This window comes from Electrophorus electricus, chromosome 3 (assembly GCF_041902795.1).
Source record: "Electrophorus electricus isolate QZ-2024a chromosome 3, ASM4190279v1, whole genome shotgun sequence".
Taxonomy (NCBI): domain Eukaryota; kingdom Metazoa; phylum Chordata; class Actinopteri; order Gymnotiformes; family Gymnotidae; genus Electrophorus; species Electrophorus electricus.
The window spans coordinates 38,599,332-38,623,198 of NC_137499.1; the positions used below are offsets into that span (position 1 = coordinate 38,599,332).

At 37.3% G+C, this 23,867-nt stretch overlaps 1 protein-coding gene across 1 annotated transcript; it reads right to left on the reverse strand.

The window, feature by feature from the left end:
• Positions 1–5,344: 5,344 nt before the first annotated feature.
• LOC145657060 (uncharacterized) lies at positions 5,345–23,480 on the reverse strand. The gene is made up of 17 exons (XM_081711503.1): positions 23,421–23,480; positions 22,573–22,734; positions 22,272–22,416; positions 22,131–22,160; positions 21,520–21,549; positions 20,632–20,682; positions 16,696–16,746; positions 15,384–15,434; positions 14,059–14,109; positions 12,746–12,796; positions 11,420–11,470; positions 11,085–11,126; positions 9,592–9,692; positions 8,733–8,759; positions 8,444–8,486; positions 8,232–8,302; positions 5,345–7,479 (listed from the first exon to the last, which is right to left on the reverse strand). Exons 2-16 carry the CDS (start codon positions 22,609–22,611, stop codon positions 8,268–8,270), a joined length of 798 nt encoding a protein of 265 aa, XP_081567629.1. The 5' UTR covers positions 22,612–22,734; positions 23,421–23,480; the 3' UTR covers positions 5,345–7,479; positions 8,232–8,267.
• Positions 23,481–23,867: the final 387 nt, after the last annotated feature.

Sequence of the window (23,867 nt, forward strand, 5' to 3'; positions counted from 1 at the left end):
GCCCGCTTTGTGAGTCGGAGGAGAGTGCTTGAGGGTGCGGTCAAATGCTGTCAACAGCGGAAGGATGCAGGAGGAATGCAGCTTGTCTGATGGAAGGTTGAAGTCACCAAGGAGAATGAGTGGATTTCCTTCAATGGGGAATTGACTCAGAAGGATGTCGAGCTCATCAATGAAGTGATCTAGGGAACCTGGAGGGCAGTAGATGACAATGATAAGAAGTTTGGTGGGGAATGACACTGTAATGGCATGAAATTCAAAAGAGGAGATGGAAAGTAGAGAAGGAAAGTGGAGTGAAACGCCACTCTCGAGACAGTATGAAATTTGTTATATGATTTTATGCTGAGAGACTGCCCCTCGGCTGCACCACACACCACGGAAGTACTCCTTGGCCCTGTATGTCAATACACTTTAGCATTGGTATTATAACTTGATGGATATCCTATCTGCCTATTAACATCCTTTTGCAGACTCTATGCTCCTTTCTCTCCTTGTTTTCCTGATAAGCGCATGCAAAACTTTACTATAGAATAATGGGCCCCATTCGTGTCATAATATTGGCATTGTTTTCAGTCTCGAAAGGTACAAAAGGGGGGATAGTGGGCTTTCAGTGTAATGGTAATTTAGCTTGTGTGGTCTCCCTGGTAGCAGTAGGAGAGGTGGAGCCAGGGAGGGACTGTCTGGTGTGTCAAGCATTCCATACACCCTGGGTACCAGTCCTGGTAGATAATGTTATGGCAACAGCACTTAATCATAATTCATCCGACTGTCAAATCAATATGGGAGTAGGGTTTTTGCTAAATGTATCTAAGGCAGTAGCTGCCAGTGGTAATCTCCCCGCATGGGCCTTTGATGGTGGTTCATGGCTGGACCACAGGACAGACTGCAACATTGGCATTAGTAAACGGTATTACCCCAAATTCAGAAACATGACCCTAGCAGTATTACCTGTGACAGGTACCACCTGTCTATGTTCTGCAGGCTTACCTGATGGTCCTTTTTAGGCCACACACTATGTAAAAATGAGGTATGGGCATTAGGCATGGGACTGGGCAGATGCACAATAAATAATATAACAGGCACACCATCTCTTTGCTCTGCAATCCTGGGCACTGGAGCATCTGCAGCTATCATGTGGCTATGCAGTAGGATCGCATACTCCAGCCTACCCACTTTGATTGTTAGTCATATCCATCATCAAATTCCCTGGAAAGGATGTTGTACCCCAGGATTAACTATCCCATCCCTGGTCATATATACACGTTCGCAGTCGACATCTGACAGGGCTAAAAGGTCTGTAATTACTGGCACCCCTAATAGGTATGTTGGGTGTGTACTGGCCTACCCATGGACTAACCCTGGAGCGAACGTGGGTTGGAGTTTGTTCCTGGGAGGAGGAACTATTGCAGCCCTTAATAAAATTAATGGATTGAAAACACCCTGGCATTGCTCAATGATAAGGTAGATAAGATCCGTACCACTATCTTGCAGAACTGTCTAGCCGTAGATCTCCTCTTGGCAAAGGAGGGAGGCGTCTGCAAAGTCACTAATGAAACGTGTTGCTTTGACATCCTTAGTTACTATAACAACATTACTGACATCATTTCGCACATGAAGACCGCTATTGCTAAACCTCCACCCTCCCATGATTCTCGGATCAGTTGGTTAACTGACCTTGTCGGCCCTTGGGGATCTAGGCTCATAAACATATGTTTTTCTGTACTCCTGATTATTTTGTTGATTCTTGTTTGTGGACCTTGCTTATTGTTACTGCTGTCTTCTTTCATAACTCACATTTCTACCTCTGTGATTAATCATGCTAATGTTGCTTTGGTGCCTGCATATGAGAAAGGTCTATATACTGATATGTGATTCCTTTGGAATCAAAGGGGGGAGTGTTAGATACTGGAGCCTTTATGTCTTCAGGCACCCAACGCAAGGTCTCTGCCTATCAGCCATGACATGGCGGCTTGACCGCGAGCTGGTCACCCGAGGTCATCCGCTCCCTCTTCTTGTCTCCTTTACCCCTCCCTTTCTCTTTCTCTCTCTCCCTGTCTCTCTCTAAGCACAGGAGTGGCACATGGTGGGCACAGGAACAGTTCGTGGCTCGTTCATGCAGAGAACATCTAATCTTTACTAACCTTGTCTCTTTCCTTTCTACGTAGACCCTTAGAACATGCCTCACTTTTCCCCATCGTCCTGTAGATTTAGGTAGTAAATATAGGACACATATATACTCTGTATACTCTGTGCTTTCCTCTAGATAGTGCCCTGTAAGGGAAAAACGCTTGCTTAAAAGAAGAAATCAGAAAATATGTGACCTTTATGTGACCCTCGCCCCTTTCTTTGACCAGTCTGTAAGGAAGGGCGAATAAAGAAGTGAATAGAGAAGTGATGATGCAGCTGATAAAAAAGCAGAAGTATGACAGTTATTGCTTAGCTGTTGTCGAGCAGATTTAAAATACCAGCAATGAAACACGGGGATGTTTCGCAACCCCCCTTAGCTGCACTCATGAGATTAGCACATGAGAAAACAGCAGGAAGTGGCAGGGTGATATATACTCATGTAAGAGAGAAGTCAGGGGCTTCTCTCCATCGATGCATAAGAGATATAACCAATACACATCTGGCTTGAGTCCTATTGATTTTTCCTCCACAATTTGCCGTAGTTGGTAGGATTGCACAGCTCCATACCCCACAACTGAGAGAGAGATGTCCGTGAGGAAAAAAAAGATAAATATCCTCATCTAAACCCCATATTTGAAGGGAGAAAGGAGTTCCAGAGGCAGGATCCGGACTGCTGCAATCGACTGTAGAGTGAACCAAGGGTAAAGCGGATCCGGCGGCTGTTGTAGGGAGGTCTGGTACCTGTGATGACACTGGGGCAAAAAGTGTAGACTCCAAAAGGTGGACTGTAAGGAAACAGTGGCGGATGTGAGTGGTAGAGAGTCGTCTCTGAGGGAAGACCTTATACGTTCACATGCTTGTGTTAGGGGTATTGTGAATCTCCCACTATCTATAATGATGCCCTCAGAGACAGCCTAGCACCACTGCAGTTATCGGAGGGCAGTGTGCTATTGCAGTATGTTGATGATTTACTTCTGGCCGCTCCCACCCAGGAACAGTGTGAAAGAGATTCCTTGTGCTTACTCATACACTTGGCTGAGACTGGCCACTGAGCCAGTAGGTCGAAGTTAAAATTTGTACAGCCAGTAGTAAAATTCTTGGGTCACATGATTTCTAGGGAAGGGAAGGCATTGGCCACTGACCGTTCATCAGCCATTGCTCGCATTCCAAGGCCCACCACCAAATGACAGCGGCTTTCATTCCTAGGAACGTGCTCATACTGCCGCACCTTCATTACTAATTATGTGCAATTGGAAGCCCCATTGAGAGCTATAGTCCCAACAGGGGGATCTCAAACCAAGGTGGAGTGGACCCCAGAGACAGAGGAAGCGTTTGTGGGGTTAAAACAGTCCCTCCAAACTACACCCACCTTAAGTATACAAAATCCAGACAAGCCATTCACCCAGATAGTTGACGAACGAAATGGGTGCATGGCATCAGTTCTCCTGCAGAAGCATGGAGACAGAAATAGGCCAGTTGCTTACTATTCCTGCAAACTAGATCCGGTGGCCACAGGCCTGCCACCATGCCTAAGGGCAGCAGCGGTGGCTGAAAAGGCCTTAGCTGCATCATGAGACATCGTGGGGTACACCACACTAATCCTGCTGGTTCCACATGCTGTACATGTACTTCTTAACAACCACAAGACATCACACCTCACTGCACAGCGATGGCTAAAATATCAAACCGCATTGCTGGAAATGCCTAATGTAATGGTTCAGCAGTGTACAACGCTGAACCCATCATCCCTCCTTTCTATGCTGGAGGACAGGGAGCCACATGATTGTGTGAAACTAATAAATCATCTCTGTTCCCATAGGGTTTACCTCCAGTATGAGCCCCTCGAGAATCAGGGAAGACAGGGAAGCTGCAGGTCAGGTATGCAGTAGTCACTGCACATAGTACTGATAAGGGAGAACCACTCCCCTCACATTATTCAGCCCAGGCAGCTGAACTGATCGCGCTAACAGAGGCCTGTAAAATTGCTAAAGATAAAACCGTCACCATTTATACAGACTATTGCTACGCCTTTGGGGTAGTGCAAGATTTTGGCATGATTTGGAAACAGCTGAAATTCCTCACTAATTATGGGCAACATATTCAGCACCATCACCTTGTTGCGGCCTTGCTAGATGCGATCACCTTACCAACTGCTATAGCTGTGTGTAAGTGCGCAGCCCATACTAAAAGTATAGACGAAGTGTCAAAGTGCATCCCATTTGCAGTATATTTGACACACTAAATGACATATATTTAAACTGGGATTTTCATCCCATTTGCGGTATATTTGACACACTAAATTAAATATACCTGAATTGGGATTTTCATCCCATTTGCAGTATATTTGACACACTAAAAGACATATATTTGAATTGGGATTTTCATCCCATTTGCAATATATTTGACACACTACATGACATATATTTGAATTGGGATTTTCATCCCATTTGCAATATATTTGACATCACTGAAATGTTTATATATTTATAATTTTTTATGTATGTATATAATTTGGCATTTTATATATACAATTTATAATTTTATATATATTCAATATATTTGACCCACCACTCTACATTGAATATATAGAAATCTACAACAACTCATTGTCACTAAATTTCAAAGATTTATTAATATAACACACACACACCAAGGATGAAGTTTAAATGTAAAAACACACACAAATATAAATTATTTTAGCATCTGCAATATATTTGACACACTACATGACATATATTTGAATTGGGATTTTCATCCCATTTGCAATATATTTGACACATTACATGACATATTTGAATTGGGATTTTCATCCAATTTGCAGTAAATTTGTATATTTGACACACTAAATGATATATATTTGAATTGGGATTTTCATCCCATTTGCAGTATATTTGACAAACTAAAAGACATATATTTGAATTGGGATTTTCATCCCATTTGCAATATATTTGACACATTACATGACATTTATTTGAATTGGGATTTTCATCCCAATTGCAATATATTTGACGTCACTGAAATGTTTATATATTTATAATTTTTAATGTATGTATATAATTTGTCTATATATATATATATATATATATATATATATATATATATATATATATATATATATATATATATATATATATATATATATATATCAATATATTGGACAGTATATTTGACTCACCACTCTACATTGAATATATAGACATCTACAACAACTCACTGTCACTAAATTTGGAAAAGTTTATTAATATATTATCAATACTATACAAATGCACATCTAAAATGTAGAAAATTTATAAAAACAGAAGTGAACAAGCTCAAACACACAACACACAAGTGAACAAGTTTACATGTAACAACACACATACATAAATAATTTTACAACAAATAGGGCTCTCCTCACAGCTTTTCTTGACACCATCCCACAAATGGTATATTTTCCATGCCATATGTCATAATTCAAATATACATGAATTGGACATCATCCCACATATGGTATATTTTCCATCCCACTTGCAGTATATTTTTCATAATTCAAATATTCTGGAATGTGACAGCATCCAAATATGGTATATTTACCATCCCACACGCAGTAAATTTGACAAACCAATTAAATGTAATTTAATTGTGATTTTCATTCCATCTGCAATATATTTGATTTATTATGACTCACCAATAATCTATTTCTGTCTTTGGTGGGATGTATGAGGCATCATAGGTGGGATGTATGAGGCCTCATGGATGACATATTGGAGCAGTGTCCCTGTAGCTCATCAGAAACAACAAAAATGAACTGTTTTATAGGGTGTCCAAAACAAGTATATGAGATATGAATGGACATATGCTTGGAGTGGGATGTTTACAAACACTATTTAGGGTGGTGCCCAGACTTTGCCGCGTCAACCGGTGGCTCATCTGGGTGCCCTGAGTAACATATCAGAAGGCTGGGTTGCTATGCCCTTCCCAAGCCAAGAAAAAAAATCAACAAATCTATTCTTGAAAAATGTTTTCTGCCTGCTCCTGAGTTTCTGTGTCCTTTCAAATCTGCACACAATGTAGGGAGAAATCTTCTGGGCTTTTGTAATAGAAAACAACACACTAGGGTGTGCTCCTTTCACACACTGTCTCATGGGTTATCCCTTGCAAACATAATGAGTTTTTGTGTCAATCTGACCTTTGTAAAGGGTGTCCAAAACAAGTATATGACATTTGAATGGGAATATACTTCGAGTGGGATGTTTACAAACTGTGTTTAAGGAGGGGCCCAGTGGCTCATCTGCATGTCCCGCATAACATATCAGAAGGCTGGGTTGCCACATCTTAGGGAAAACTACTTCCTGTTCCATAAACTCTAGGCGTCTGGCACTTTAATATGTTGTCTCTGGAGCCTCCCTTACACACACACACACACACACACGCACACACACACACACACGCACACACACACCCCGTGAAATCACGTGACTCTACAAGTGAGGGAAAGCTACTTCCTGTTCCTTAACATCTAGGCACTAGTGGACCAATGAACGGACCATCCCACTCCAAGTATATATGACACCACTCAAAATGTTTGATTTGAGATTATAGGTTTTTCTTTGCTCAGACTGCTTTCAGGGTGTTCAATCTATATGTGGAAGTAGGGTATGAGGGGGGGTGAGGGGTAGGAAAGCGCAAGAGCTCCCATAGTGAATCCCAAAACCTGTATATTGATCATGGTAATCAAATCAGTTAAGGGCAGTAAACATTGTCCAGACATTTACTTACCCTATGGCGTATTGGGATCCAAAATGAGCTCACAATCCCTTTACGCATATATGTGTCCAATGGCAGTATATAAGAGTGGGGCCCAATCCCAAAAAGTGTATATAGGGACTTACTATATACAATCACTTAGTTTTGATTAATTTACAATTTTCTGTGTATGTCTAATTATCATCAGGTCTAGTAATAATCTCCTATATTCAAGTTCCTGCTTTTATTGGAATTCCACTTTTCAGTACCTGCACAGAAACCTTGTGACCACCACTGACCATCCCAGAACTCGACTGGGCTTTTAAAACTCAAGCAGGAAAGCACACAGATAGTCATCTGTAGACTTCTGCAAGTGTTTTAAACTGTTTAAATTTTGCTTTAATTTTTTAACATGGGCAATGAAAAAACAAAGTTTACTTCTTTTTTACCCACAGATAAAATCAAGCATACTTTTTTACAGGAACCAATGAATAAACCTTAATTTTTCCAAAGCCTATTGACCCATGGACTGCAGTGAGGACATCGACATGCTGCTTTCCAGTCATAAAGAATAAATGCGCATGTTGAGCTGTATGGATAGCTTTTGCTGCCAAGCTGCTGTTCATAGAACTGAATTGAGAAAAACAAAGAATAAAAATATCTTTTTTATTCTCGTGTTGATAACAGTGTATACCAACAATGGATGACATGAAGCTCCTCCACCATATCAAACATCTTTCACGTAGTTTCTCTTGCTCACGCATACTTTCACTCACTCGTGTGCATTTCCACCCCCTTTCGCACAGTTTCACTCTCACGGATACAAACACAGCTTTTTTCATAAACGGCACTTCATACCTGAAGCTCACCATGACACTGTTTTCTTTGGGTTATATTGTAAGACCAACATCATCTATTATACATAATATTATGAAAAAGTGTGGATGTAAAAGCAGTGTTGATTGTAATGTATCATTGGGTATGGGAAAGGTGCTTTATAAGTCTAAATAATAATAAAGACACTGTGAATAATACTTCATTAAGTATACATACATACATTAAGAAAAATATATTAATAAATGATTCATTTGCTATTATGTGGGAAAATAAATTCTCATTTCAGTATCTGACTGTCTTCTTTTTCTTTCTTCTTATTTCTTTAAGAGTGTAGCTTCATACAACTTAACCGTTGCTTCCTCAGTGAAATTTACTGATAGTATCTCACAAATGAAGCAAAGGTGGCCCAGTCCTACATCATATTATGCAGGTTCATAATTTTCTGTCCAATCCCAGTCCACATATCACTTTGCCTCAGTTTCATGTTCCCAGGGAATCTGCTTGTTCAGTGCTGTAGACAGTTCATGATGTGTGAGGACACTCACAGCTGTCAGTGGAGTTCTTTCTACAGTGCTTGACTTCTATCCATGCTGCTTTTGTCTGAGTCTGATGATGCCTGTAATGGACAATACAAGGAGATATCTTTGGAGAGATAAAAATCAAAACGGATTAGTGCTTCATAAATGCATTCACAATCACTGTGCACATACTCATTAACAACGCTATACCAAAGAGATGACAAAAAACAGAATCTCACCTGCGGTAGCTTCATGACTGTGGAAACTGTTTCTGTACGTGAACTACACAGAAAAACAGGCAGGGAACAATAAGGCTATAGATTCATAGGAAGAACTGGATACTATGTAAAGGAACTGGATCCTAATGCATGAGATTTTTAACAATTCCAGCTCCAACTTCAGGGAAAATTTCCATGATGCTCAGTCATGTATGTACCCAAACATTATGTCATTTATGTAATGTAACAGATTATGTAACATTATGTATCAGATGCAGAAATTGTTTAAAAGGGTGCTACCTGGGCCTACCTGCAGAAGTTCTATGGTAGGAGCTGGCTGAAAAAGAGCAGATCAGTCATATTACAAAAACAGCTTTACATTATGCAATGTTCTGAGCACGAACAGAGACAGAGTCCAATCCAGTATGGTGAATGCAGTTTAATAGAGAACATGGTTACTCCACAATTGTAATCTAAATAGTTTTACACAGGTCACGATACAGAAGAACAGTCAATGAGGCAACCAAAACAGACAGCAAACAGGCAAAGAGGGTAATCCAACAACATATGCAGAAATCCAATAAACCAGAAGAAATTCACAATGACAGACTACAGCTCAGAAACATAACACAGGTTGACGACTTCACAAAGACACAGTGAACAAATATGGCATAAATACAACTAATGAGGACTAACAAGATACAGGTGATACAATAATAGACATAGATACTAACAAGGAAGCGGAACAGAATGAAACCAAAATTAGGAAGCATGAGGAAACAAAACCAGGAAGTAAACAAACTCTGTAAGCACTACTCTGTACGTTAGAGTTACTATTACTGATTATTGCAGTCTATGTTGCTGTTGATATCTTTATCCCTGTTCCTGTTTAAACAATACCTTACCGTGTCCTTTTTGTTTTCATGCCATTTCTTTTGGGTTTTAGCTGTTCTTTGATTTATATTTTGTATTTGTTTTTCTTATCTTTGCTTTGCCTTTTAGCTCCCTCATTCTCACATTTCACGTCTGGTTTAGTTTGTTACATTAGCTTCCTTGTTTGTTTTGTTTTTTCCTTTCCATCTGATTGCATGCCTGCTAGCTCATGCATCCGACCTGTTACCCAATCACTTAAAACGTTACAAAGAGTGATGGACATCTTCTCACATTACCTGGCAATTATGGTTATGAGGCCTCCTCCTTTGTTGGACCCACAGAACAAAGAATATTACGTTGGCCAGTAAGGACAAAGACAAGATTACAGAAACCAGACCTGGAAAAAAAACAGGAAATTCTGTTCATCAGTGAAGAACTGGAGCCATTGGGCAGTCCAGCACATTATGAAGCTTCATACTTTGTAATTTTGTGAAATAATCCATAATTTTATTATCTGTGAAAATGAAAAGGCATCAATATAATGGAATATTTCCATAATTCCTACAAAATCAAGATGTTGAAAAAACAGATTCATGTGGTAAAATCATACCAACAATATGGATGGAAAAGCAAATCTGGATTATGGTGTGAATTCAATAAAAAATATAGTTATCATCAAATTTTTTAATATTCATGTTACATTGTTACCACAGGGAATTTGCATAAAGCCCCACTGTGAAGGCAAGTGAAAAGGCTGCTGCCAAACTGCTAGTTAAAAATTTAAAAAAAAAAAATTCTAATTAGGGAATTTGTGGGTGTGTCTAAAGAGTAGAACAAACTCTTATCAGTATGATTGTCACGGTTAGTCCCTCCTTGCTTCCATGTTCCATGGTTTCCGTTTTGTGTTTTTTTGGTTCCTTTCTGGAGTTTCGTTTTCTCCGCCCCTCATTTCGTTTTCCACACCTGTTCCTCATTTTTAGTCTTGTTAAGTTCATGTATTTAAACCCTGTCTTGTGCCTCTTGTCTTGACTGTTGAATATATGTATGTTTGGATATTTTTGAAAGCCCGTATATGTATGCCCGGATGTTTTGTACTCCGTGCCTGTTTGTATGTCTATCCTAGCCTATTCTTGTTTCTTAGCCTCTGTTAAAGCCTGCTTTCTCTGTTTTGCCTTCGTGTGCTTTTGTTTGCTTGTTTATTATTTATCCTAGTAATCTCCACATCAGTGAACCGACTCTGGACTACTCTGAAGAGTACGACTTTAGATTTAACCCTAATAAATCAAACTCTTCTCCACACTTGCATTCACCTCCTTAGCACACATGGTTACAATGGACTAATTGTCTAACACTTTACTTTATTCATCTTACACAAATGTATGGTCAAGTGTACTTAATAAAATGCTGATTCAGTGCTCATTATGCTAGAAGTGTAAGTTTATATAATGTGGTGGAGGGCAGTTACAGCAACAGAGTTCAGATACACAGTGGCATTCATGTTTTTCATACTGGATATCAGAGGCCTTACATGTGCAAAGAAAACATTCCCTGCACACTGGCTTGAAGTGTTGACAAAAAAACAGGACGACTTCATTGACTCAACTTGCTTGGTCCAAATTCTGATCCTACTTTTAGCATGATACAAATGAAACATGGATTCTGCCAATCAGGCAATCATTCATTGGAATATATATTAAGAATATAAGGTCAAGTGTATTTAATAAAATGCTGACTCAGCTCTCATACTGCTACAAGTCTTAGTTTATAGAATGTGGTGGAAGACACTTACTTATAGTAGTAGGAACAGGAACAGAAAAGTGAGCTAACACATCTAAAAAAAAACAACAGCAACAACCCAAAGCACATAAGTGACGTATTTACTACTATAGTATGATGGAAGGTGTAGAAGAGCACTGCCACATTAGAGATATCTAACATATCATCTTGATAGGCATGTAGTACATAGACAAGAATAATAGCAGTCCTTAATGTGGGAATAAGTTTAAACTACTAATTTGCTGCAGCATTTCATAAAGTAGATGATTATCAGCTATTTGTGTACTTATAAAGTTGGCCTAAATGACATTTAAGAGTGTCATTAAAATATTTTGATGGATAACTTACTTTCATTTGTAGATGTTATTGTGGTATGGGTGGCTTCTGATGATAAAGTGCCTGGATCATACGAGAAAAAAAAGTCTTTAGGTATTCACACTAATCTTATGGTACTATATATATACACATGTTCTACATGCAGCTATTGGCTATTCTAGGTGTCAATCACTGGCAGGCCCGAGTCACAATGAGAAACAATTTTTCTTTCCCCAAGAGAAAGAAAAATAGTGTGTGCTCAGGTCCATCACACATTCTATAAACTTCCTGGACTGGTATAGAACGGATATGACATTTGACTAGTTGTGCTCTCAGAGGACTTGGATGACTTTGGTAGGACTTTTGGTTCCTATGGGCTAATGTTCTGGGGGGAACCTCTTACAGAGTACACAGAAAGATAGGAAAAAAATACAAAGAAATTATGTAAATAACACTTATGCCAAGCAGAGATGTGTAGAGTAGAAATTCATAAAAAAAAAGGTTTTACATTATACTGTACACATGTTCATTTATATAAAGGCAATAACATGATACCAAAAACATGCCATAGTAAATGATTTTCACATTTGAACACAGTAAATATAACCACGGAATGTGTTTAAGGTACGCGCCTTTCCATCATGCTGGAAGTGTTCATTTGACTGGCTAAACTGCAGCTATGAAAGGATAAAATTGGCCAGCAACAGAGTTCAGATACACAGTGGCATTCATGTTTTTCATACTGGATATCAGAGGCCTTACATGTGCAAAGAAAACATTCCCTGCACACTGGCTTGAAGTGTTGACAAAAAAACAGGACGACTTCATTGACTCAACTTGCTTGGTCCAAATTCTGATCCTACTTTTAGCATGATACAAATGAAACATGGATTCTGCCAATCAGGCAATCATTCATTGGAATATATATTAAGAATATAAGGTCAAGTGTATTTAATAAAATGCTGACTCAGCTCTCATACTGCTACAAGTCTTATTTTTTAGAATGTGGTGGAAGACACTTACTTATAGTAGTAGGAACAGGAACAGAAAAGTGAGCTAACACATTTAAAAAAAAAACAACAGCAACAACCCAAAGCGCATAAGTGACGTATTTACTACTATAGTATGATGGAAGGTGTAGAAGAGCACTGCCACATTAGAGATATCTAACATATCATCTTGATAGGCATGTAGTACATAGACAAGAATAATAGCAGTCCTTAATGTGGGAATAAGTTTAAACTACTAATTTGCTGCAGCATTTCATAAAGTAGATGATTATCAGCTATTTGTGTACTTATAAAGTTGGCCTAAATGACATTTAAGAGTGTCATTAAAATATTTTGATGGATAACTTACTTTCCTTTGTAGATGTTATTGTGGTATGGGTGGCTTCTGATGATAAAGTGCCTGGATCATACGAGAAAAAAAAGTCTTTAGGTATTCACACTAATCTTATGGTACTATATATATACACATCTTCTACATGCAGCTATTGGCTATTCTAGTTGTCAATCACTGGCAGGCCCGAGTCACAATGAAATCCCCAAGAGAAAGAAAAATAGTGCGTGCTCAGGTCCATCACACATTCTATAAACTTCCTGGACTGGTATAGAACGGATATGACATTTGACTAGTTGTGCTCTCAGAGGACTTGGATGACTTTGGTAGGACTTTTGGTTCCTATGGGCTAATGTTCTGGGGGGAACCTCTTACAGAGTACACAGAAAGATAGGAAAAAAATACAAAGAAATTATGTAAATAACACTTATGCCAAGCAGAGATGTGTAGAGTAGAAATTCATAAAAAAAAAGGTTTTACATTATACTGTACACATGTTCATTTATATAAAGGCAATAACATGATACCAAAAACATGCCATAGTAAATGATTTTCACATTTGAACACAATAAATATAACCACGGAATGTGTTTAAGGTACGCGCCTTTCCATCATGCTGGAAGTGTTCATTTGACTGGCTAAACTGCAGCTATGAAAGGATAAAATTGGCCAGCAACAGAGTTCAGATACACAGTGGCATTCATGTTTTTCATACTGGATATCAGAGGCCTTACATGTGCAAAGAAAACATTCCCTGCACACTGGCTTGAAGTGTTGACAAAAAAACAGGACGACTTCATTGACTCAACTTGCTTGGTCCAAATTCTGATCCTACTTTTAGCATGATACAAATGAAACATGGATTCTGCCAATCAGGCAATCATTCATTGGAATATATATTAAGAATATAAGGTCAAGTGTATTTAATAAAATGCTGACTCAGCTCTCATACTGCTACAAGTCTTATTTTTTAGAATGTGGTGGAAGACACTTACTTATAGTAGTAGCAACAGGAACAGAAAAGTGAGCTAACACATTTAAAAAAAAAACAACAACAACAACCCAAAGCGCATAAGTGACGTACTTACTACTATAGTATGATGGAAGGTGTAGAAGAGCACTGCCACATTAGAGATATCTAACATATCATCTTGATAGGCATGTAGTACATAGACAAGAATAATAGCAGTCCTTAATGTGGGAATAAGTTTAAACTACTAATTTGCTGCAGCATTTCATAAAGTAGATGATTATCAGCTATTTGTGTACTTAAAAAGTTGGTCTAAATGACATTTAAGAGTGTCATTAAAATATTTTGATGGATAACTTACTTTCCTTTGTAGATGGTATTGTGGTATGGGTGGCTTCTGATGATGAAGTGCCTGGATCATACGAGAAAAAAAAGTCTTTAGGTATTCACACTAATCTTATGGTACTATATATATACACATGTTCTACATGCAGCTATTGGCTATTCTAGGTGTCAATCACTGGCAGGCCCGAATCACAATGAGAAACAATTTTTCTTTCCCCAAGAGAAAGAAAAATAGTGTGTGCTCAGGTCCATCACACATTCTATAAACTTCCTGGACTGGTATAGAACGGATATGACATTTGACTAGTTGTGCTCTCAGAGGACTTGGATGACTTTGGTAGGACTTTTGGTTCCTATGGGCTAATGTTCTGGGGGGAACCTCTTACAGAGTACACAGAAAGATAGGAAAAAAATACAAAGAAATTATGTAAATAACACTTATGCCAAGCAGAGATGTGTAGAGTAGAAATTCATAAAAAAAAGGTTTTACATTATACTGTACACATGTTCATTTATATAAAGGCAATAACATGATACCAAAAACATGCCATAGTAAATGATTTTCACATTTGAACACAATAAATATAACCACGGAATGTGTTTAAGGTACGCGCCTTTCCATCATGCTGGAAGTGTTCATTTGACTGGCTAAACTGCAGCTATGAAAGGATAAAATTGGCCAGCAACAGAGTTCAGATACACAGTGGCATTCATGTTTTTCATACTGGATATCAGAGGCCTTACATGTGCAAAGAAAACATTCCCTGCACACTGGCTTGAAGTGTTGACAAAAAAACAGGACGACTTCATTGACTCAACTTGCTTGGTCCAAATTCTGATCCTACTTTTAGCATGATACAAATGAAACATGGATTCTGCCAATCAGGCAATCATTCATTGGAATATATATTAAGAATATAAGGTCAAGTGTATTTAATAAAATGCTGACTCAGCTCTCATACTGCTACAAGTCTTATTTTTTAGAATGTGGTGGAAGACACTTACTTATAGTAGTAGCAACAGGAACAGACAAGTGAGCTAACACATTTAAAAAAAAAACAACAACAACAACCCAAAGCGCATAAGTGACGTACTTACTACTATAGTATGATGGAAGGTGTAGAAGAGCACTGCCACATTAGCGATATCTAACATATCATCTTGATAGGCATGTAGTACATAGACAAGAATAATAGCAGTCCTTAATGTGGGAATAAGTTTAAACTACTAATTTGCTGCAGCATTTCATAAAGTAGATGATTATCAGCTATTTGTGTACTTATAAAGTTGGTCTAAATGACATTTAAGAGTGTCATTAAAATATTTTGATGGATAACTTACTTTCCTTTGTAGATGGTATTGTGGTATGGGTGGCTTCTGATGATGAAGTGCCTGGATCATACGAGAAAAAAAAGTCTTTAGGTATTCACACTAATCTTATGGTACTATGTATATACACATGTTCTACATGCAGCTATTGGCTATTCTAGGTGTCAATCACTGGCAGGCCCGAGTCACAATGAAATCCCCAAGAGAAAGAAAAATAGTGTGTGCTCAGGTCCATCACACATTCTATAAACTTCCTGGACTGGTATAGAACGGATATGACATTTGACTAGTTGTGCTCTCAGATGACTTGGATGACTTTGGTAGGACTTTTGGTTCCTATGGGCTAATGTTCTGGGGGGAACCTCTTACAGAGTACACAGAAAGATAGGAAAAAAAATACAAAGAAATTATGTAAATAACACTTATGCCAAGCAGAGGTGTGTAGAGTAGAAATTCATAAAAAAAGGTTTTACATTATACTGTACACATGTTCATTTATATAAAGGCAATAACATGATACCAAAAACATGCCATAGTAAATGATTTTCACATTTGAACACAGTAAATATAACCACGGAATGTGTTTAAGGTACGCGCCTTTCCATCATGCTGGAAGTGTTCATTTGACTGGCTAAACTGCAGCTATGAAAGGATAAAATTGGCCAGCAACAGAGTTCAGATACACAGTGGCATTCATGTTTTTCATACTGGATATCAGAGGCCTTACATGTGCAAAGAAAACATTCCCTGCACACTGGCTTGAAGTGTTGACAAAAAAACAGGACGACTTCATTGACTCAACTTGCTTGGTCCAAATTCTGATCCTACTTTTAGCATGATACAAATGAAACATGGATTCTGCCAATCAGGCAATCATTCATTGGAATATATATTAGGAATATAAGGTCAAGTGTATTTAATAAAATGCTGACTCAGCTCTCATACTGCTACAAGTCTTATTTTTTAGAATGTGGTGGAAGACACTTACTTATAGTAGTAGCAACAGGAACAGACAAGTGAGCTAACACATTTAAAAAAAAAACAACAACAACAACCCAAAGCGCATAAGTGACGTACTTACTACTATAGTATGATGGAAGGTGTAGAAGAGCACTGCCACATTAGCGATATCTAACATATCATCTTGATAGGCATGTAGTACATAGACAAGAATAATAGCAGTCCTTAATGTGGGAATAAGTTTAAACTACTAATTTGCTGCAGCATTTCATAAAGTAGATGATTATCAGCTATTTGTGTACTTATAAAGTTGGCCTAAATGACATTTAAGAGTGTCATTAAAATATTTTGATGGATAACTTACTTTCCTTTGTAGATGGTATTGTGGTATGGGTGGCTTCTGATGATGAAGTGCCTGGATCATACGAGAAAAAAAAGTCTTTAGGTATTCACACTAATCTTATGGTACTATATATATACACATGTTCTACATGCAGCTATTGGCTATTCTAGGTGTCAATCACTGGCAGGCCCGAGTCACAATGAAATCCCTAAGAGAAAGAAAAATAGTGTGTGCTCAGGTCCATCACACATTCTATAAACTTCCTGGACTGGTATAGAACGGATATGACATTTGACTAGTTGTGCTCTCAGAGGACTTGGATGACTTTGGTAGGACTTTTGGTTCCTATGGGCTAATGTTCTGGGGGGAACCGCTTACAGAGTACACAGAAAGATAGGAAAAAAAATACAAAGAAATTATGTAAATAACACTTATGCCAAGCAGAGGTGTGTAGAGTAGAAATTCATAAAAAAAGGTTTTACATTATACTGTACACATGTTCATTTATATAAAGGCAATAACATGATACCAAAAACATGCCATAGTAAATGATTTTCACATTTGAACACAGTAAATATAACCACGGAATGTGTTTAAGGTACGCGCCTTTCCATCATGCTGGAAGTGTTCATTTGACTGGCTAAACTGCAGCTATGAAAGGATAAAATTGGCCAGCAACAGAGTTCAGATACACAGTGGCATTCATGTTTTTCATACTGGATATCAGAGGCCTTACATGTGCAAAGAAAACATTCCCTGCACACTGGCTTGAAGTGTTGACAAAAAAACAGGATGACTTCATTGACTCAACTTGCTTGGTCCAAATTCTGATCCTACTTTTAGCATGATACAAATGAAACATGGATTCTGCCAATCAGGCAATCATTCATTGGAATATATATTAGGAATATAAGGTCAAGTGTATTTAATAAAATGCTGACTCAGCTCTCATACTGCTACAAGTCTTATTTTTTAGAATGTGGTGGAAGACACTTACTTATAGTAGTAGCAACAGGAACAGAAAAGTGAGCTAACACATTTAAAAAAAAAACAACAACAACAACCCAAAGCGCATAAGTGACGTACTTACTACTATAGTATGATGGAAGGTGTAGAAGAGCACTGCCACATTAGAGATATCTAACATATCATCTTGATAGGCATGTAGTACATAGACAAGAATAATAGCAGTCCTTAATGTGGGAATAAGTTTAAACTACTAATTTGCTGCAGCATTTCATAAAGTAGATGATTATCAGCTATTTGTGTACTTATAAAGTTGGTCTAAATGACATTTAAGAGTGTCATTAAAATATTTTGATGGATAACTTACTTTCCTTTGTAGATGGTATTGTGGTATGGGTGGCTTCTGATGATGAAGTGCCCGGATCATACGAGAAAAAAAAGTCTTTAGGTATTCACACTAATCTTATGGTACTATATATATACACATGTTCTACATGCAGCTATTGGCTATTCTAGGTGTCAATCACTGGCAGGCCCGAGTCACAATGAAATCCCCAAGAGAAAGAAAAATAGTGTGTGCTCAGGTCCATCACACATTCTATAAACTTCCTGGACTGGTATAGAACGGATATGACATTTGACTAGTTGTGCTCTCAGAGGACTTGGATGACTTTGGTAGGACTTTTGGTTCCTATGGGCTAATGTTCTGGGGGGAACCTCTTACAGAGTACACAGAAAGATAGGAAAAAAAATACAAAGAAATTATGTAAATAACACTTATGCCAAGCAGAGGTGTGTAGAGTAGAAATTCATAAAAAAAGGTTTTACATTATACTGTACACATGTTCATTTATATAAAGGCAATAACATGATACCAAAAACATGCCATAGTAAATGATTTTCACATTTGAACACAGTAAATATAACCACGGAATGTGTTTAAGGTACGCGCCTTTCCATCATGCTGGAAGTGTTCATTTGACTGGCTAAACTGCAGCTATGAAAGGATAAAATTGGCCAGCAACAGAGTTCAGATACACAGTGGCATTCATGTTTTTCATACTGGATATCAGAGGCCTTACATGTGCAAAGAAAACATTCCCTGCACACTGGCTTGAAGTGTTGACAAAAAAACAGGATGACTTCATTGACTCAACTTGCTTGGTCCAAATTCTGATCCTACTTTTAGCATGATACAAATGAAACATGGATTCTGCCAATCAGGCAATCATTCATTGGAATATATATTAGGAATATAAGGTCAAGTGTATTTAATAAAATGCTGACTCAGCTCTCATACTGCTACAAGTCTTATTTTTTAGAATGTGGTGGAAGACACTTACTTATAGTAGTAGCAACAGGAACAGAAAAGTGAGCTAACACATTTAAAAAAAAAACAACAACAACAACCCAAAGCGCATAAGTGACGTACTTACTACTATAGTATGATGGAAGGTGTAGAAGAGCACTGCCACATTAGAGATATCTAACATATCATCTTGATAGGCATGTAGTACATAGACAAGAATAATAGCAGTCCTTAATGTGGGAATAAGTTTAAACTACTAATTTGCTGCAGCATTTCATAAAGTAGATGATTATCAGCTATTTGTGTACTTATAAAGTTGGTCTAAATGACATTTAAGAGTGTCATTAAAATATTTTGATGGATAACTTACTTTCCTTTGTAGATGGTATTGTGGTATGGGTGGCTTCTGATGATGAAGTGCCCGGATCATACGAGAAAAAAAAGTCTTTAGGTATTCACACTAATCTTATGGTACTATATATATACACATGTTCTACATGCAGCTATTGGCTATTCTAGGTGTCAATCACTGGCAGGCCCGAGTCACAATGAAATCCCCAAGAGAAAGAAAAATAGTGTGTGCTCAGGTCCATCACACATTCTATAAACTTCCTGGACTGGTATAGAACGGATATGACATTTGACTAGTTGTGCTCTCAGAGGACTTGGATGACTTTGGTAGGACTTTTGGTTCCTATGGGCTAATGTTCTGGGGGGAACCTCTTACAGAGTACACAGAAAGATAGGAAAAAAAATACAAAGAAATTATGTAAATAACACTTATGCCAAGCAGAGGTGTGTAGAGTAGAAATTCATAAAAAAAGGTTTTACATTATACTGTACACATGTTCATTTATATAAAGGCAATAACATGATACCAAAAACATGCCATAGTAAATGATTTTCACATTTGAACACAGTAAATATAACCACGGAATGTGTTTAAGGTACGCGCCTTTCCATCATGCTGGAAGTGTTCATTTGACTGGCTAAACTGCAGCTATGAAAGGATAAAATTGGCCAGCAACAGAGTTCAGATACACAGTGGCATTCATGTTTTTCATACTGGATATCAGAGGCCTTACATGTGCAAAGAAAACATTCCCTGCACACTGGCTTGAAGTGTTGACAAAAAAACAGGACGACTTCATTGACTCAACTTGCTTGGTCCAAATTCTGATCCTACTTTTAGCATGATACAAATGAAACATGGATTCTGCCAATCAGGCAATCATTCATTGGAATATATATTAAGAATATAAGGTCAAGTGTATTTAATAAAATGCTGACTCAGCTCTCATACTGCTACAAGTCTTATTTTTTAGAATGTGGTGGAAGACACTTACTTATAGTAGTAGCAACAGGAACAGAAAAGTGAGCTAACACATTTAAAAAAAAAACAACAACAACAACCCAAAGCGCATAAGTGACGTACTTACTACTATAGTATGATGGAAGGTGTAGAAGAGCACTGCCACATTAGAGATATCTAACATATCATCTTGATAGGCATGTAGTACATAGACAAGAATAATAGCAGTCCTTAATGTGGGAATAAGTTTAAACTACTAATTTGCTGCAGCATTTCATAAAGTAGATGATTATCAGCTATTTGTGTACTTAAAAAGTTGGTCTAAATGACATTTAAGAGTGTCATTAAAATATTTTGATGGATAACTTACTTTCCTTTGTAGATGGTATTGTGGTATGGGTGGCTTCTGATGATGAAGTGCCTGGATCATACGAGAAAAAAAAGTCTTTAGGTATTCACACTAATCTTATGGTACTATATATATACACATGTTCTACATGCAGCTATTGGCTATTCTAGGTGTCAATCACTGGCAGGCCCGAGTCACAATGAGAAACAATTTTTCTTTCCCCAAGAGAAAGAAAAATAGTGTGTGCTCAGGTCCATCACACATTCTATAAACTTCCTGGACTGGTATAGAACGGATATGACATTTGACTAGTTGTGCTCTCAGAGGACTTGGATGACTTTGGTAGGACTTTTGGTTCCTATGGGCTAATGTTCTGGGGGGAACCTCTTACAGAGTACACAGAAAGATAGGAAAAAAATACAAAGAAATTATGTAAATAACACTTATGCCAAGCAGAGATGTGTAGAGTAGAAATTCATAAAAAAAAAGGTTTTACATTATACTGTACACATGTTCATTTATATAAAGGCAATAACATGATACCAAAAACATGCCATAGTAAATGATTTTCACATTTGAACACAGTAAATATAAGTGTTCATTTGACTGGCTAAACTGCATCTATGAAAGGATAAAATTGGCCAGCAACAGAGTTCAGATACACAGTGGCATTCATGTTTTTCATACTGGATATCAGAGGCCTTACATGTGCAAAGAAAACATTCCCTGCACAATCCTTATTGTATCATCTCCTGTGAGGAAGAGACTGGTGCAGTCTTCTGCGAACTGTACGCTAGAACTTAGGGTTACATTAAATTTCAAATTGCACCCTCTCTGCAGAGTAAGAAAGTCTCTCTAATAACCTACAATACGAGGCAACCAAAGCAGTTTGTTTTAGATGGCACTTACCCTTGATAATGCAGGAACAAGTTGTAGAATCTAAAATAAATAAACAAGCAAACAAATAAAATGACATTGTGATGGTCAGACATTTTTAGGATTTAAGAATAGAGGAAACATCAAGCAAAATAGATTGTAATACATTATAAGAAATACATTGGTTTTCACCTAATTTGTATAATCTGTGCATTGTTAGTCCTCAGTAGCATGTGTATGTAAACACTGCCGTGTTGCCTGTGTGTTTGCTCGTCATTGTGTTAAGCCTAGCCTCCATCTGTAATTCAGCATCGTGATTTCTCTGCCTGTTTTCTGATCTTTAGTGTTAGTTATTATCGTTAACTTGTTTCATTGTTATAACCTGCTCCCTTTTCTCATTGTTTGTTTGTTTTTTTTGTTTAAGATGTATTCCCGGACTCTACGTGTTGGATCTATGACTCTGGACCTTAACTACGACTCTGATTATGGATTTTCCTCTCAATAAATCTTGGTCTTTTCAGCGTATGCATCCACCTCATAATCGCTCCATGTAACTCCACCTATGTAGAATGTTCAAAACAATGTGGCACATGTCTTGTATGAAAAAATAACATTAACAAAGTAATAAATATACTGTTACTTACTCTGTATTTTTGGGCACTCTGGGATGCTACCTAGTCAAAAAAGAGCAATTAACTGAGCTTTAGAACATTGTCATTTTAAAGAGAGCTTTAGATATAAAAAACAAAGTGCTCATTCACCTCTAGACAGTTTTAGATCCATACCTGCCAATGATTTAGTCTTGTTGCATATTTTATGATACATGTCCGCAAAGTCATTTGGTCTGATAAAATATGTTGTATAGGTATCTTTGCAGGTATAGTTCTCACAAAACTTGGTAATATTTTCTGTTTTGTCTGCGTTGTTCATCTAGAGAAAGCAGAAGAGACGACACAATGACTTTAGACTTTACAGTGAACACACAGTCTATGACACAAGCCCATATGACCTGCAGTCCTAGAATTTTATGTGTAGTGTCCTTGAGCATGAATCAAGCATCAAATATGCAAATATAACTTGCAGTACCCTTTCAAAGTCTTTCAGAATTTTTTCATATGTCCACATAACTTTTTCAAGGCAATCAGTGCAGTTCCTTGTATCATTCCTACATTCATTCTTAAGTCTTTCTCCATTCTGCTTCCAGGTGGAACAAAGAGTATTTATGACAGAGAGTAAAATATGCTCGTCCTAAAAAAAGAAACCCAAGAAGAAAGAAAAATTATTAACTTCTCATGACAAAATGTTGTGCAAACCTTGAGCCAGCTTTTCAAATTAAGTTTTAAAAGCTTAGAAGGAATCAAGAAACAATGCTGAAAATGTAAGCCATCACCCTTAGTGGTTCCGGAAGAATAATACAGGTCATGATCATATTTAATCATATAATTGTTTTTGCAGTTGAGGTGAAATCAGTATGGCAACGTTTTATTTGACTAGACACTATTGTTTCTGTTATATCAACGTTTTCTTATAAATAAGAGTAATTCTCTAAGTGTCTCTACATTACCTAAACTAATTCATAATAATGAAAGTAATAATTATATAAGTGGATATAAAATGCAATTTTACTGTGGAATTCACTCATAACAGTTTTGTAATGTACTGTAACTCATTCATATTCTTTGGGGGCCAGCAATCAAATTTTACTTTTATTTTAATAAGGTAATTCTATGCATGACAACTATACAAAGTCTTTATAAATGATAATGTATCCATAAATTTAATTGTTTTTTGTGTTTTCCACATATTGTACTGTATGTTACTCTTAGTAATGCACTAGACCTGTTTGAGTATATTAAACTAAAATTACATAATATTATTTTGTCATTATCCATAGAATATAAATGTATTATGTAAACATGGCTGCTTCATCCTACCTTTTCAGATTCAGCAGGAGGTGTGAAGTGCTTGACCGCAATCAAATGGTCTTTAAAAAAACATGTCTATATATATTAAAAAACAATACCAATGTTAACCAAGTGTGTAAATATAAAACGCACAAATAACTAATTAATGAATATCATCTGGATGTAAAAAGTCCTGATTTTAAAATAATCTTAATTTAAGAGTCCTTGTACATTTTAGGGAACCCAGACTATGTCAAAGACTTAATATCAGCACCATCATACACCTTTTGGTGTGGATGTGCTTATTCTGCACAAAATGGATAAATCTAACTATCACTGCCCAATATAAACCTCTCTGATGAATTACTTAAATACTGTACTGTCACATTAAAAAATAAAAATTCCATTTCCCTAGACTTAATATTGTTGCTTTTTGTCTTGTATATCTGACTAATACATATAGCAATACATGAGTTA

What these genes read in the sequence shown, in the direction of transcription:
- LOC145657060 (XM_081711503.1), bottom strand. Translation starts at nt 22,611, where the DNA reads ATGTGGACATATGAAAAAATTCTGAAAGACTTTGAAAGG. An exon ending in AATACCATCTACAAAGGAAA is followed by an intron (nt 15,435 to 16,695) that starts GTAAGTTATCCA and finishes CGTATGATCCAG; the next exon opens with GCACTTCATCATCAGAAGCC. An exon ending in AATACCATCTACAAAGGAAA is followed by an intron (nt 12,797 to 14,058) that starts GTAAGTTATCCA and finishes CGTATGATCCAG; the next exon opens with GCACTTTATCATCAGAAGCC.